Below are 15,726 nucleotides of genomic sequence, written 5' to 3' on the forward strand. Positions count from 1 at the left end.
TTTGGCCGGATCAGGTCAACTGTCCTGACCATGCTTTCCTCCAATTTTCTGGTGCAGCTCCTCACTGATAGAGTATGAGACATTGAAAATTCCTTGACTCAGGGTAAGCACAGCTTAGCAACAACCAAAACATCAGTGTGTTACCAGCGTTATCCTCATAGTGAATCCAGAGCACAGCACTGTACCAGTGACTAAGCAGAAATTTGACTCTATCCCAGCTGAAACCAGGGCATAACATTTTGTATTCTTGACCTTCATTTTCTAGACTGAAAAATGGATGGCTGAAGCCATCAAATTTTCATAGGTTAGAGTCAAAATGAAACTTTCCTAAATGTTGATTTTAATAACTACAGCATGTACTAATTTACAGACTACTTGGGACCTAACAGATTTCTCTTTTTATTGATGTCTAATATATGGCAAGCCAATAGAAACTGGATTTATATTACAGTGAAAGTATGTTGTCCATTTTGCGTTTCAGGCAAAGCCATTAAACATGCAAGAGAAGTCTTGTTTACTGGAGAGGCAGGCATGAGAAGGGGCATTCCAAAGGTTTTGGTTGTCATTACTGATGGGCGATCACAAGACGATGTGAACAAAGTCTCCAGAGAAATGCAACTGGATGGTAAATGTGTAGTTTTAAGTACCATTCACATTTTCTTTTTTGTCATTAATTTATATCTACATAAGTGTGGGCATGAGATAAGTATAACTTTTGCTCCAGGAAAATATTCAAGATTAGAGAAAACAGACAATTACTAAGAAACACAGAAGACCACTAGGATATGGTTAGATTCAGGTGGGGTTTTTTTTGTGATTAATGCTATTATTTTTCATTTTGGCAACAGTGCTAAAATCATGTAGTAGTCAATGGAATTTCTCCCAGGATGAAGAATTTGGGAAATATGATCCTGAGAATCTGGACTGTCATCTATAAAGAGTAGTCAGTCTTGTGGTTACCAGCAAACTGAACTGTTTTGTTTTCTATACAAGAGATCCTTTGAAAATTCTTTCATGTGTTTTTTTACTGTTTTTGATCTGCTCTCATGTTACACTAATTACATTTAGGAATTTTTTTAAGCACCAGTTTTAGAGTTCTAAGCAGCCACACTGTGTTGTGAGTCTAAGAACTGGGTTGATTGTTGTACAGGTTTGTATCAAAACCCAAAGGGCACAGTGTGTCACATGGAACAAAACTAAAGGATGGAAGAAAAAAGCTGTCTTCCTTTCAATGTGAGGTGATCTAAGAAGAAATTACATTTGTGCTTTTTATTTGCTTTCAGCTTTGACAGCTATGAAGTTCCCAGTGTATATCACTGATTCCTGAAACCAAATGTGATTGTCCAGCTTGGCTGCCTACCTTTTTCTGTGGATAGACACTGAGTGTAGTGCCTTCATAAATAAAGCCTATCACCAAAAAGTGGTAATGTGTTTCAAGTAGCAGTCAGTAGCAGTCAAGAAAACCCTGTATTGGTGAATGAATTGAAGTCTGTGTCTAAACTGAACAAAAGATGTTCAGCTCTCAGGCTAGTCTTGCAGTTGCATTATTGACTACTAGACTGGCAATGACCTTGAGAGGAGAGTGAGGTATATGGTGAGGGTATATGGTGACTGGGATGTGTCACCTTGGCAAATGACTTCCTCTCTCCCATTTCCTTCTGAGCATGCTGTACACTTAGGCTCCAGATAGGCTGGAGCAGGTACTGACTTGCATCTGTGATAGAGACTGGCATGAAGAGGTGCTGATGTTGATGAGACGTGAAGATATTGTTATAATGTATTAAGTCAACGTTTTGTTATGCTAAAAGCTCTGCAGAAGGTGAATGCCCCTGGGCCTCATTCAGACTTAGAGACAATATTGCTTAACTGGAGTGAATTTGACACTGAGCCATGCAAGAAGAGTATGTCCATTAACTATATGCAACCTGATATAGAGAGTTTTTTTCCTTCATGTTTTATGGAAAGGAAAACGTTGAAAAACTTTTACCTAATTTGCTGCCCCTGAATCATATAGGAACAATTTCCATTTAAAATAAATCTTTGAAGTTGGGCTCAAATTTTGCAATATATTCATGAAGAATATACAAAACAGATTCAACTAGTGCACCTAAGTTGCTGGTGAAACGAGAATGCAGTTATTTCAGTGTTCACTCATAAGGCAGCAGGGTCTTGAAATATTATATATATTAATATATGGCACAGAAAAAATCTGTAAAGGACCTACAGAAAATTAATTTCTCTGCTTTGTATTTATTTTATACTTGGTACATGGATATTTTTTGTGTAATACAGTATAGCATCATTAGAAAAACATTTAAATGTGCATTAAAACTTTAAACTAATGAGTAGTCTTAAATATCTTCAAGAACATATTTAAGGTTTAAATGTAATTAACAAATAGAGCATAAATAGCCAAAAGAAATACTTCACAGAGAATGTATTGTCTTTATTTTAGATTGCGTTTGTGTATTTTCTTGTGCTATAGGACACTAATAAAACGTCCACCTTTGTATTTAATCAGGAAAGGAGCCAGCGCAAATACTGTTGTGTTCATATTGCATTTCCACACAAGAGTGTTCTTTTTTTGGTTTACAGGTTTCAGCTTCTTTGCTATTGGAGTGGCTGATGCTGACTACTCAGAGTTGGTGAATATTGGCAGCAAGCCCAGTGAAAGACATGTCTTCTTTGTGGATGACTTTGATGCTTTTACAAAGATTGAAGATGAGCTGATCACTTTCGTTTGTGAAACTGCATCAGCAAGTTAGCCATTTTGACTTGTGTTTGCTTCCAAAATAAATGATAAATATTGGGGGGATTGTAACTACTTTTTTTCTACTAAGAGATATTCTTAATCTTTTAATATAATTTACTGCTGATATTATGTTCTAATGTTATATCCATAAAAGATTAAGGAAATGAAGGTGCTGTGATTTCAAAATAATAAGTGGTTAGTTGCTACAAATCCAGAATACAGCCATTGGTTGCCAAAACCTTAGTTCAGATGTGCAATATTGTGAACAGTTCAGAATCATAAAAGTTAATTATATTTTATTTTCTAGGTTGCTTTAATCCCCTGTAAGGGTACAGTTAGCTACATTCATTATTACTCAAGTCACATGGTTAATTTATTAGTGGAGAGCCTATCATTAATGTTTGAATTATGAGAGGAAGTAGATGAGTTATAGCCTAAGGAAAAGCTTAAAACATGCCAAAACTCTGAAATCTGGGAGAAAGCCACACTTTAGCCTCTATGAAGATTAAGGGAAAGACATTATAGAGCAACACCTAATGGCTGGAGGTCAATAATTCATGTGTTTTTAGATGTGTGCCCTCAATATATTTCCTTGTATATAAGCCAGGAGATAGGCTGTGCATAGCTGATGTGAATCACTTGTGATTGTAAGGAGTCCTTGTGCATGGGGCTGTGACCTATCATGAGACCGAGTTATCAGAGCTAGTTAGCACAAATAATGTTGCTTGTGAACCATCAGTTCTGAGATTTTGACCATAAACTCTATTTTCAATGGTAGAGAATATGTTGACCGCTGAGAATACTCAACAGTAGCATTTATTGGTCACCTGTGCTTGTGTTCTAAAAGTGATCTTCAAATACGAGTATCCCACATCCCATACTTAGTTGACACACTGCTTCTAGGCTTATTGATTTCCCAGGACACCTGTCCTGAAAGAGATTAGTGTGCTTTCTTTCCTGCCAAAGGAAAAATATAAACCAGATTACCAGCTATTTAAAATGTGTGCATGCATCTTAAGAGCTGTGTGCAATTCTGGTCTCTCTTACTCACAGCTTTCACAATAGCTTCCAAGCTATTGTGGAGTTCGAAAAGGTACAGAGAATCCAACTGCAGAATCGAGCTTGAGATGGGGTTAGGCAGGAGAAGCTCAAAAATAGAGAATTAGGAAACACTTAGTTAAAAGCCAGTGTAGGACATACTTTTTATAATGCAGCAGGCAGTTGAATTGGTTGGCCTTTTTCAACAAATTTGAATTTGTTGAAGGGCTTGTGAAGGCATAGAAGGTTCATAGAAGGATTCGACAAATTCATGGACAAGAAATCTATAAAAGGATATTATATGGAACACACAGGGATATACTCCTTAATGTCTTTGCTAAAACCCTTGTGGATCCTGAAAAGCATCAAGTGAATGGAGTAGAAATTAGTCAGGTTTGCATGCCCTTCCTAAACAGCATCTCCTTTTACTGCTGTTGGAGATAGAGTCCTGGGTACAGGACTGAGTGCATCATTGTTCTGACCTGGTGGGACACCTCTTATATACTTAAATATATCTTTCCTTCTTTTCCAGCCTGCCCATTGGTAGTTAAAGATGGCAATAATTTTGCAGGTATAGTAATTTTGTGTTAATTTTTGTTTCTGATTTATGGAATCATTTCCATTACATGTTTTTCACAATATTAGGCAATAAATTCCCCTTCATGCTAACACCTGTTAATCAGATGGTGAATGAAACTCTTTGATGCACTGGCTTTGTCCTTTTTTTTTTTTGTTTCCTGTAATGTAGCATTAATTTTAATTAATAGAATATATGTTTTGATACCTTCTAGGATTTAAAATGATGGAGATGTTTGGTTTGGTTGAAAAGGAGTTTTCAGCTGTGGAAGGGGTTTCAATGGAGCCTGGTACATTTAATGTTTACCCATGTTACAGACTGCACAAGGATGCCCTGGTATCCCAGCCTACCAAGTATGTATTAACAAACAAATGCTCACAAGACACATTAAGATAATTTTCCAGTGCAGGCAATTATACATTTCAAGGACTAGTATTTTTAAGTCAGAAGAGCAGAGGCTCTAGTGTATATCTACTTTACTGATGGTTTAGGAAGAGTGTTTGGTGTCCTGAATCCTCAATCAGTTTCATTCAAAAATAGAAGTTGTGGGTAAAAGTAGGTAAACCTGGGGAGGTTCCAGTATGTACTACTTTGTGAAAGGTGCCTCTGGAGTGCAGGTTGAAGTCTCATAGAGTTCAGAATGTCTTAAGGTGAGGTTCAGAATGAGAACCTGCTTTTGCTGTCCTTAGTCACTTTTACTCCCGTCTTTGCCCATCTATTGGTCAAAAAGGAAAATTATCCCCTTTGCTGAGAAGAATCTGTATGAACACCAGTCACAAGTACTGTGTCCTGGGAGAGTTATGGAGGAGGCAATGATGATTCCTCCCATTGAACTTTCACAGTCATTCCTCAGAGAGGAAGTGATGGAAACTCTTTGTTTCTTCTATGAACAGTGTGTTTGTTGTGTTTTGTTCCACTCAGTCTGGTCCCCCACTTTGTATTAAATGGCACCAGAGAAAAGAAGTGGCTCTGCTGGATTACATAGGGAAGATGCACCAAAAAATATTCTTTAGCTGAGATAAGGAAAGAAAAACAGTAGGAAATTACTTTGGAGGTTTATATTAGATATCATATTAGTCTTTTTGTGTGATTAACCTATTGTGTCACAATTGGAGTTATACTTCTTGGGGCTGTTTCACATTCTCTGTGTTTAGTTTCCTCCTGGGTCTAAATGGACTGAGATGTCAAGGGATAAGCATTTCCCACTTCTTTTCCCCTTTCTGTTTCTTTCTAATTGTATCTGCTGCATTTATATGCTCTCCTCTAGCTGCTACCCCAGCGCAGTCTTACTGCTTCATTAGGCTTTCACTCCTTTCTGTGTTTCAGAGAACAACTTTCTCTTGATGATCTGCAGGTATGTCTGAATGATGCCACTTGGTTTTGTCATCTCGTCTGTGCACTGAAGGCCATTCATGTTATTCTCCTTTATGAGCTCTGTATCCCCAACCCTTGTGTTTGACCCACCCTGCTTATTCAGTTACCTGTCATTCTTGTACAACAGACACACTGTAAGCCTTTTTTCTTTGATCTGTTAGGTTCCCTCTCTTTTCTTTATGGGAAATGGGCAGTGTAACATCACATTTGATCATCTACTGACACTGTGCAGAATATATAGTTTATATATAACGTTTAACTCCCTATTCTGCATGATTCATATCTATACATCTTATATGTGCCAGAAATGCTTTAGAAGGAATGGGTCATATTTGGGGAAAAGAAATTGTTTAAATAACCTCTTCAGGCTTCTTTCACATCCCTTTACTATGATTTTACAGAATCAGACTAATTAACATTTTAAAATACACTTAGTTGTCTCAGACACTTGTCCAAATATCCCACTTTGGGATTTGATAATGAAAGGTCAAATTAATTTGGAAGTACTAAATAACTAATTTTAGGAAATGAGATAAAATAACATACTTCTTTTATATCATAAACTACCTCTCTCTTGTGCAAAAGTTCTAGGAAACCAGACTGTTTCTGTACATGTTTTGACTTCACTTTATTATGTATTGGCTTTGAAATGTATAAACTACATTCCCTATACTTTATAAAGCTTCCTGTAAGAGTCTGTCACTCCTCATTTTAATCCATTAGTAAGGGTCTAATGACAAAGGACATGTCTATTGAGACTGATCTTCCAAGCAATTTCCATTTCCATTGTCTGTGAAATCAGACAATTGCAAAGGTCTTGCAAGTTGTTGCCATTCTTTAAAAGCTTTTACTATAATTAATCTCAGCTTTACTTCCAATTGACCTCTGATTTGATCTTCAAATTTTGAAAAAATGTTGTTAATTAAGGGAAATTTTGTAAATTTAATTTCAAGGGAAAATATAACTTCTCCTTTCTTCTTAAGTATTCTTTTGATGGTTATCGAGTTGAGTAGATTTTGTAAACACTTATTCATATCACTTCTCAGTCTCGATTTCTAAAGAAAGATGCAGGGTAATAGAAAGCATGTTAAGTGAACTTCTGATGAGTAAATCATCAGATTTAATGTTGTATCAGTTTAAAAGACATTATTTCTCTTACAGGTATTTGCATCCTGAAGGTCTCCCTTCTGATTACACCATCACTTTTCTCTTTCGTATACTCCCTGACACACCTCAGGAACCATTTGCTCTTTGGGAGATTTTAAATGAAGGATATGAACCACTGGTTGGAGTTATTTTAGACAGTAAGTATTTTGTGTTTTATTGAAGACTTTGCCTTTAGCTGTACAAATGTGTATAGATTCTGTGTATAGATTTATTGCCAGTGTTTCAATCTGCTACCAGAACAGCTACTTGAGTCAGGAAGGTGGTACCCTCTAATGCATGGGGTTTAGATTCAATTTAACTGATTTTAATTTGGAGTTAAATTTTGAGCTAACTGCTTTAGACTGAGAGGAATGAAACTGAAATCCAAAAAGCTGTACTAGATGTAATTGGATGTGATGTACTCATTTGCTTTTAAAATTTCGAGTGCTCTGAATCTGATTCTAATGGTGTCTATCGTGATATATGCTAGTGGTACTCACAGTATACGTAGAGGCAATGCAGTCTGGCAGACAGAAGACTTAGAGCTGGAGACATGAACTCTTGATGTCTTTCCACTTCTACTTGACATCCACAAATGTAAAACAGGGATTATAATGTAAAAGGTTTCCATATTTACTGTTGAAAAGATGAAGATACTATGACAGCTGTTCTTTATCACTGCCAGTATGCCACCTTGAAATACGTGGGAATTAGGTGTTTAGCTAGCTTGAGGATGTGTTTTTCTTGCCCAAGTCCCACATAGAACTAGTGAGAGAGTAGGATCAGGTAGACATGGGTGAGGGAGACTCCTAATTATTGGCCTATTCTTCCTGTCAAACCAGGAAAGACCATTTCTTGGAGATAACTTTATACTTCCAGGTCAGTATATTGCTATAAATGTGTTTTACTAACATTTGGTCTGATAGCTTTGGTCTGCTTTGCTAAACACAGAATTGACACTTTCAAACACTGTCAGGTATTTTCATTAACACAGAGCCCTTAATTTCATTCTCACACAGATGGTGGCAAAACTCTGACTTTCTTTAACTATGACTACAAAGGAGATTTTCAAACTGTGACTTTTGAAGGTCCTGAAATAAGGAAGATATTTTATGGGAGCTTTCATAAGGTTAGTAATGGTAATAGGGGGTTGGAAAATACTCTGAATAAAGATTTGGGACTTTTTTTTGTGTTTTGAAATCATCTTTCATGAGGTCAACTGCTGCCGAAAGAAATGTATTTTGCATCACCTACCAAAGCGTTGTAAGTCCCTGCAATATCATAGAATCAGATGGGTTGGAAGAGACCTCAATGATCGAGTCTGACCCCACCATCATTGCTAGACCATGGCACTAAGTGCCACATCCAGTCTCGTCTTGAAAACCTCCAGGGATGGTGAATCCACCACCTCCCTGGGCAGCACATTCCAATGCCTGATCACTCTCTCTGTAAAAAATCTCCTCCTAATATCCAACCTAAACTTCCCCTGGCAGAGCTTGAGTCTGTGCCCTCTTGTCCTACTGCTGGTTGCCTGAGACAAGAGACCAACACCCACCTGATTACAACCTCCTTTCAGGTAGTTGTAGAGGGTGATAAGGTCTCCCCTGAGCCTCCTCTTCTCCAGGCTGAACACCCCCAGCTCCCTCAGCCTCTCCTCATGGCACTTGTGCTCCAGTCCCTTCACCAGCCTCGTTGCTCTTCTCTGGACCTGCTCCAGCACCTCAATGTCCTTCCTGAACTGAGGGGCCCAGAACTGCACACAGTGCTCAAGGTGTGACCTCACCAGTGCCAAGTACAGGGGCAGAATCACCTCCCTGGTCCTGCTGACCACACTGTTCCTGTATCGGATGAATTAAACAAATCATCATTTCTATCATGAAGCTGATGTGTTCAGGTTTTGTCTCATTCTTTGTGCCTGCATTTTAGAGTTCATTTAAAAACACTTGTCTTGAAAGGCAATTTAGAAATAAGATAGCTTTTCCTTTTAAGATTTGGATTAGCAATGTCACTCAGAACGAAAAGAAAATGTCCAACAAAAAGAAAATCATTTTTTAATTAGTTTTAATTTTAAAATATATTTTAAGGACTATGCTATGGTGAACTTTTAAGAACACGTAACTTTCTTTCTGAAACCAGATGGTGTAGTGCTGGAATTGTAGCACATACTTGTTAGGGAAGTTGCTTTTGTTGTTCTGTTTTATTCCTGATGTTTGTACCTTTTCTAAACAAAAAAAAAAAAAAAAAAAACCAAAAAAAAAAACCAAAAAAAGGAGATTGTGGATTTGAGGTATAGTGTTTACAGAGATTAGCTTTTCTGTACTTTCTTTAAAATCAATGGAGCAAGAAATTGAAGGTTAGTCAGAACTGGGCTAAGAGTCTGACTCTTAAGTTGTGCTTTGGAGGACTATATGAGGCTTTAGGAAATTGTCCTCTTAAGCATTTTTCTGGATTTTGAATGATAATTCTATATACATGTGTGTTTGAAAGGTGCAGGAGACAGATCCACAGTAACATTGTTGTTATTTAGTTCCAGCTGAGTGTGGAGCAAAGCAGCTGCAGGATTTTTTCCTGTCATTCTCTCACCTGAGGTTCTGATGTCCTTGTAGTGTACTGATATAGAGGAGAGATTACATTTTATCAGCTCTTCATCTGGTCTCCTCCCATGGCCCCTGTCCCCAAATTGTTCTTTCCTTTGCTTAACTGAGAGTTTGCTCATGATGGGCCAATTTTAGCTAGTCATCAGCAATGTTCTACAGTGTGATCAAAGCAGAAGGAAGGAACTTGGTTGCTCTGCTCTGCTTTTCTGTACTGCATTTTATGTGAGTTTGTTTTTTCAGCATAAAAACTTTACTATGACAGCTCTTGCTGTGTGGTTAATGTATAATTTACAGACTAAATTTTACTGCTTAGCTTTGGCTTTTGCAAGTGTCTGGCTGTAAAGGAAGTATTGGTGAAGTCCAATGCTCTGTAGCAGGATCATGCAAGGCCCAGGAATTATTATTCACCACATAAATCAAGGATTCTGTGAGATCCAAGTGGTGTATGAACATTGTGTAGATCTTTTTGGGGGGATAAATTATCTTCTTACTGAATAAATTATGTAAGTTGCCAATTTGTATGCAGATGTACCACAAGTAGAAAAATAAATTAAATTCATTAAACAGATTAGAATCAGAATAATTCAGATTGGAAGGGACCTCTAGAGGTCATCTATGTTATTTGCTGTGGATTATTCTTTGAGTTTCATGAGCAAACATGGAGTTAGGAACTCTTTCAAAAAATGCCTCCCTTTCCCCAGGAAAGAACACACATATCCCATATGCTTCTTTGTATGTTAAAGCAAATTTTCTTTTGCTTAGTTGCATGTTGTTATCAGCAAGACTACAGCCAAAATAATTATTGACTGCAAGCAAGTGGGTGAGAAGACAATTAATGCAGCAGGGAATATTAGTTCTGATGGCATAGAAGTGCTGGGGAGAATGGTGAGATCCAGAGGACCAAGAGACAACTCTGCACCAGTGAGTAGAACAATAACCATTCTTTAAAACATTTAAAATATAAAAAAACCCAACTCTTTGGGACCTTTGCAGTTAGTTGACATTAAGTTAGTTAACTAAAAGTAAGTAAAGTAAGTTAGTTAACTCTGCAGATAAGTTGAAGCCAAGTGAACTCATATTTGAAATTACAGTCAAGTTCCAGCATTTCAGGACTTCTGTGGAAGCCTGCAATGGTTGTCAATTTGGGCAAAATCTATCTTTTATTATTTTAATAAATCATCATTGTTCAAATGTTATTCTCAAACACATATGTGAACACAGTTGGTATATTTAGATATGACTTGTGTTCTAAATTTCATTACACAGAGTATTACAATGTATAACTCCTTTGCCTGGGATCATTTAAACTTTGTTTTGAGTGACAATTATTCCTGATGTCTCTTATTCCCTCTTACTCTGTGTTTGCCCCCTAGCTAACTGTCTTTTCATTGAATAACCAAGCTGGTTTGGCACAGACAGTCCCCAAAATCTCCTATCTCAGTATATCTACCTCTACTAATATTAAAAATTTTGAATGTGAAATGTCTGGGCCCAGAGATTAAGTACTCTGAAATTATTCTCCTAGAAGCAGAAATTGATTATTCTTTTTCATGACAACCAATGGGACTCTTTCCATTTTGTTTCAGATGTAATTAAAGAGATTTATTTGGGAGTTTTGACTTTTTTCTTGTGTAGTACTGTTTGTTAATTTTCTTAGAACTTTCTTGGCCCTAGAATGAGGTTAGCAGAAAATGGGAACCATGAAATCAAGGCTTAATTTAAATAGGGAGGAGGTTTCAAAACTGCATTTACTTGCTACTACATGAAAATACTCTTGTTTAGTAAAAAATAAGCCATCAGAATACATTTCGGTACTGAAAAAAAATAAAAGAGCCTGCAGGTCTCAGACTTATAGATAATAATTATATGAAGCCTGTAAAGACATTTACACAGAGAAGCCTTTGTAATCACATTCCAATTGAAAAAGGCAGACTTGACTTCTTTTTTTCCCCAAGGAAATCTTGGAATTAGAGACAGCTTTGTAAAGAAGTGGAAAAATGGTGGTGTTTGTTAGAACCTAAGAATTTATAAAAGAAAAGTCAAACTGCCCACTCACTGAAAAATTTGGTTCTGTTCAAATGAACTGTAAAACTGATGTAAGACTACAAATGTGTAGCTGAGGATGGAAATTCTTTACTCTGTAGTGTTCAGCTGTCTTCAAGTATTGCCACATATACCAAAGCACAAGCAAGTCAGGAAAGCATCCAAATACCATTCTTTAAAGTCTCCATTCCGCACGATTTACTCACATTGAGTAGAACTCGGGTGAATAGTCACATTTATGGCACGAATGAGTTGGTGTCCTACTCTGAAAATTGGAGGACATCAAAGGACTCTGGTAGGAGGCAGGATAGAGGTTCTTATCACTACAGGTAGTAGATCTGTAGATCTCTTAGCTTTAGAGTTATTACACAAAATAAAAACAGGCAGGCAGTTATTTTGGAATAAAATTGTGGATATTTTGTTCAAACTGTATTCACATGGAACAGTTTAGCATTGCCAGAATGTTTTGAGTGTATTTTTTTAAATAAATGAATACAGTGCAATCACCTGAAATTTGCCAAACATTCTGATTTTGAGGGAATATGATTGTACCAGAGTTTTTTGTCCCATTAATGCATATGGTGTGCAACAGTTCAAGGCACAGACAAGAATAGAGATAGGTAGGACAGAAAGGTGATTAGACTAAAGGTGCCTCACCTTTTTAACATCCCTGAATAGTGAGGTGTCTCTAGGTTAGACATTCCACCTGGCCAGAGCAATGAAACCTGACTGTGACATGTGGCAAGGAATACTCCTTATTCCTTGAGTGGGATTTGATGCAAAGTCCAGCTTTAAAGCATTGTTTATTTACAATTCATAAACCTTCTTTTCATTGATGTTTCCTCCTCTTTTAAATTCAACTTGTTTGTCTCCATGTATATGTACTGTTAAAAAAGTAGCATCTGATGTGGTGTGCTCTTGGGAAGTCTTTGCAGAGCTGTAGGCTGGTTAGATGAGGACAGGCAGACTTTCCATTTTAATGGTTCTGCTTGCAGGGCTGGATATTTAGAAAGCAAAATTACTGTGAATACAGAGAATTATGGATAAATGTTCAATAGTAGCAAAGAAAGCTTTGTTTTGTTATTTAGCTTGACTCGGAGCAACCCACATAATATTTTCAAATAAGAATACCAAGTCATTCAACATTTGGATGGTGAATACAGCAATTGAGAGGATGTCTGTTTGCTCTTTCATTTCCACCAACATGCTTTATCATTGTGGATCTCCATATTGTCTAGTCCAGAGAAAATGAATGCATATACATGCCTGTGTAGGACTGTATAAATTTAGCCAGTACTGGTCAGCATTCCACTGTTCAGGATAACAGAATAGGTTGGGATGGACTGGGTTATGGAAAAATTGGTAACACAACTTAGCTTCTGAACCTAAGCTGCTTTCTGCACAACCAGCTCAGGTGTTGCTGAACCCCTTTCGTGGGGTGTCTTATTTGCTTAAGTACAGTATCATGCAAATGGCCAAGGGCAGTCTGAGTCCCAGGGCACTGGTGTACTCAAGATGAGTCCTCCTTGTGTTAGTAGCAAAGAGGGAGACATCTAAGTGGCTCCACATGGAGCCAGCTTGCATTTGACAGAGCCAGGGTTGCAGACTTGCTGGACTCAGAGTGGAGGTCTGTGGGGCCAAACCAAGGGTCCAAAAGCACATTCTGCACTTCAGCTCTCTGAGGTGTTTAGCATGGAGCCAGCTCATGTGTGTCTGCATCTGTAGTACAACAAATCTATAAAGCAGCTAATCTGCAGGCAGGTGAGAAGAATGTCTGTGTATATGAAAGTATGCCCTTATTTAAAATAAAATAGATGATTTATATAAGGAAAAAAATGAGGCAAACCCAAAGGTGCACATATGTAGTTAATTTTAACAGCTTTAGAAGAAATGCAGTTTTAAGAAAATCTTTAAATTCATTCCTCTGCTCTGGTCTTAAAATAATGCCACTGAAAATAATAATAGGAGCAAAACCAAAGAGAGTTCTATCTCTAGCAGTTCCTCAAATTTTTTAACATGTGGGGTTAATTTAGAGGGATGTTCTGTTCCATTCCCCTCTATTCAATATACACATAAATGAGGCATGGAAAAAAGAATAGAAATAGTAACAAAAGAATGCTTCATCTCTCTGAACTCTTTTTCCCACTCAAGGCTGTAAAGGAGACAATTGGTTTTACCACTGAGTCCTATTTGGTATATTGTTTCTGAGTACCTAGCAGCCACTATTTTTAGCAAATGTGTCTGTTCTTGTAGATTAAATTCTTGTCCAAAACATGTCCTCAGACCTGTGATGGGAATTTTCTTTTCTGCCCAGTGTTGTCACATGTTGAGCAAGCTTCTCTCCATCCTTAAACTTTCATTGCCTGGGGATAATATGGATAAGAGAGGGCATATTCTAAAGTAAAATTAAACTGGAGAAAATGATAAATATTATTTGTGGCTCAGCTCCAGTGTAAGTAATAGGCTACAGGAGACCTTGTCCCAGATAAAATCTGAGCAGCAGACCAGTGGGTTAAGGGGAATTACTCAGTTTTGAGAAACTGAGCTCTCTTTTGCCTGGCTTTTGATGCCTCCTTTGCTATATAAAAAAAGTATTGGGAGGAACCTTTGGGCAAAATCAGGAATTTAATCAATGAGTGGAGGATAATCTAATAAATGTCTGCAGCATTTAACATTGAACAGCTTGTTGAATGTATGTAATGTCTGATAGTTCAGATGAGTTGGTTAGAACACACATTTGATAAAAGCAGTGGATTTATTGTTTAAGTTAGGTATTTTTGGTTTGCTGCTTGAAGTCAGTAGCCTTTCCTCTGTCTAATCTGAGTGCTGAATCAAGGTAGATTTGCTTGCTGATGGCTCTGTTTTACACTGATCCTACACCTAACAGTCATTTTGTACATCATCCTTGTTTTGAAACAGCTGCAGTTACAGATGTTTGACATTGTTTGTGCTACCTCATGGGCCAATCGAGACAAATGCTGTGAGCTTCCTGGCTTGGTAAGAAACCTCTTTCAGTAACTGTAGAATTTACCTTTTACTTTCCCCTTTATTGAGACAATGGTTTTCATGGAAATCGATGGTTAAGAGCTTTCAAAAAAGCACAAGTCTGTTTGGATTACTTGTACTGTTGAAAGTCAACGAGATGTATGTTCTTAAATCAAGTAGGTGTTTTTGAGGCATCCACACAGTACTGTGTGTCAGATTGATAAAATCCCTCACTTCTGAAGTTTTGGACATCATTCTTCTCCTATCTTAATCTTTCCTTAGAGAGATGAGGAAAACTGCCCTGCCCTTCCTCATGCTTGTTCCTGTTCAGAAGCCAATAAGGGTCCTCTTGGACCTCCTGGACCACCGGTAAGGTTTTATTCAGGTTTCTAATTAACTGTGCCAAGTAGTTCACTGGCCACTTTTATTCCAAAATATGTGAATATACTGCCATTGTATAACTAATAAGGTTAAATTAGGGTTTTAAGTGCTGGTAAAGAGATAAAATTATATCCTGTTTATAGCAAAGATGCTATAAATTATGTGAAGAATATTACACTGTAAAAACCTCACCCAATAGGTCAGTCCAATTTTTAATGGTTTACTCAAGACATGAAGCAGCTGGGATATTCTTTGCACCTGGAACCCTGTCACCTGTTAGTAGCATTAGTGGATATGTCATAGTGGCATTTTTTTTCAAGTTTTTAATCACCTGCTCTGTCTACTCTGGCACATGTGTATTGAATTTGAAGTTTAGCTTTCTGAAATGCTCATTGTACATTATACTTGTGAACAATGGGCATAATGCCATTTGTGTGCTACGTCATAAAAGACTTCTGTCTTAAATGCTCTACCTAAGGACAATATTTATTGGAAAGCAGAACTGAAAGTGCAGGTTCTTCTGAGAGCTCCTAGAGACAGAGAGGTACCCAAAAGGAGTGAAGGGAAGAAAAGATGAAATTAAAGATCTGGCTTTGGTGAAAGCTGAAATGAAAGTTTTTCTAGCTTGCCAGGGAATGATGAAAAGCAGTCACAACTTTTATGCTTTATTTTGGTGGTATTCATCTATTCATCTAAGTGATTACTGTGTAAATGTTAAGTAAGTGTATATCTAAGTTTCTTATGTAATCACAAGGCTAGAATTCAACTTTCCTTCCATCTCAGTATAGTGTCTTAGAAAGATGGAATAAATCTCCTTTCTCTTTACTGGCTTA

General features: G+C 37.3%; 1 protein-coding gene across 1 annotated transcript in view; it reads left to right on the forward strand.

Moving 5' to 3' along the window:
• Positions 1–15,726, forward strand: part of COL14A1 (collagen, type XIV, alpha 1) — a 112,936-nt gene that overhangs the window by 70,351 nt on the left and 26,859 nt on the right. The window contains exons 27-35 of the mRNA XM_009079201.1: positions 482–625; positions 2,596–2,760; positions 4,323–4,361; positions 4,582–4,720; positions 6,903–7,045; positions 7,907–8,016; positions 10,247–10,405; positions 14,447–14,524; positions 14,795–14,881. Of these exons, the coding sequence (XP_009077449.1) occupies positions 482–625; positions 2,596–2,760; positions 4,323–4,361; positions 4,582–4,720; positions 6,903–7,045; positions 7,907–8,016; positions 10,247–10,405; positions 14,447–14,524; positions 14,795–14,881 (1,064 nt within the window). The remainder of the gene's footprint in view (positions 1–481; positions 626–2,595; positions 2,761–4,322; positions 4,362–4,581; positions 4,721–6,902; positions 7,046–7,906; positions 8,017–10,246; positions 10,406–14,446; positions 14,525–14,794; positions 14,882–15,726) is intronic.

The sequence above is a fragment of the Acanthisitta chloris genome, unplaced genomic scaffold (genome assembly GCF_000695815.1).
Source record: "Acanthisitta chloris isolate BGI_N310 unplaced genomic scaffold, ASM69581v1 scaffold3927, whole genome shotgun sequence".
Classification (NCBI taxonomy): domain Eukaryota; kingdom Metazoa; phylum Chordata; class Aves; order Passeriformes; family Acanthisittidae; genus Acanthisitta; species Acanthisitta chloris.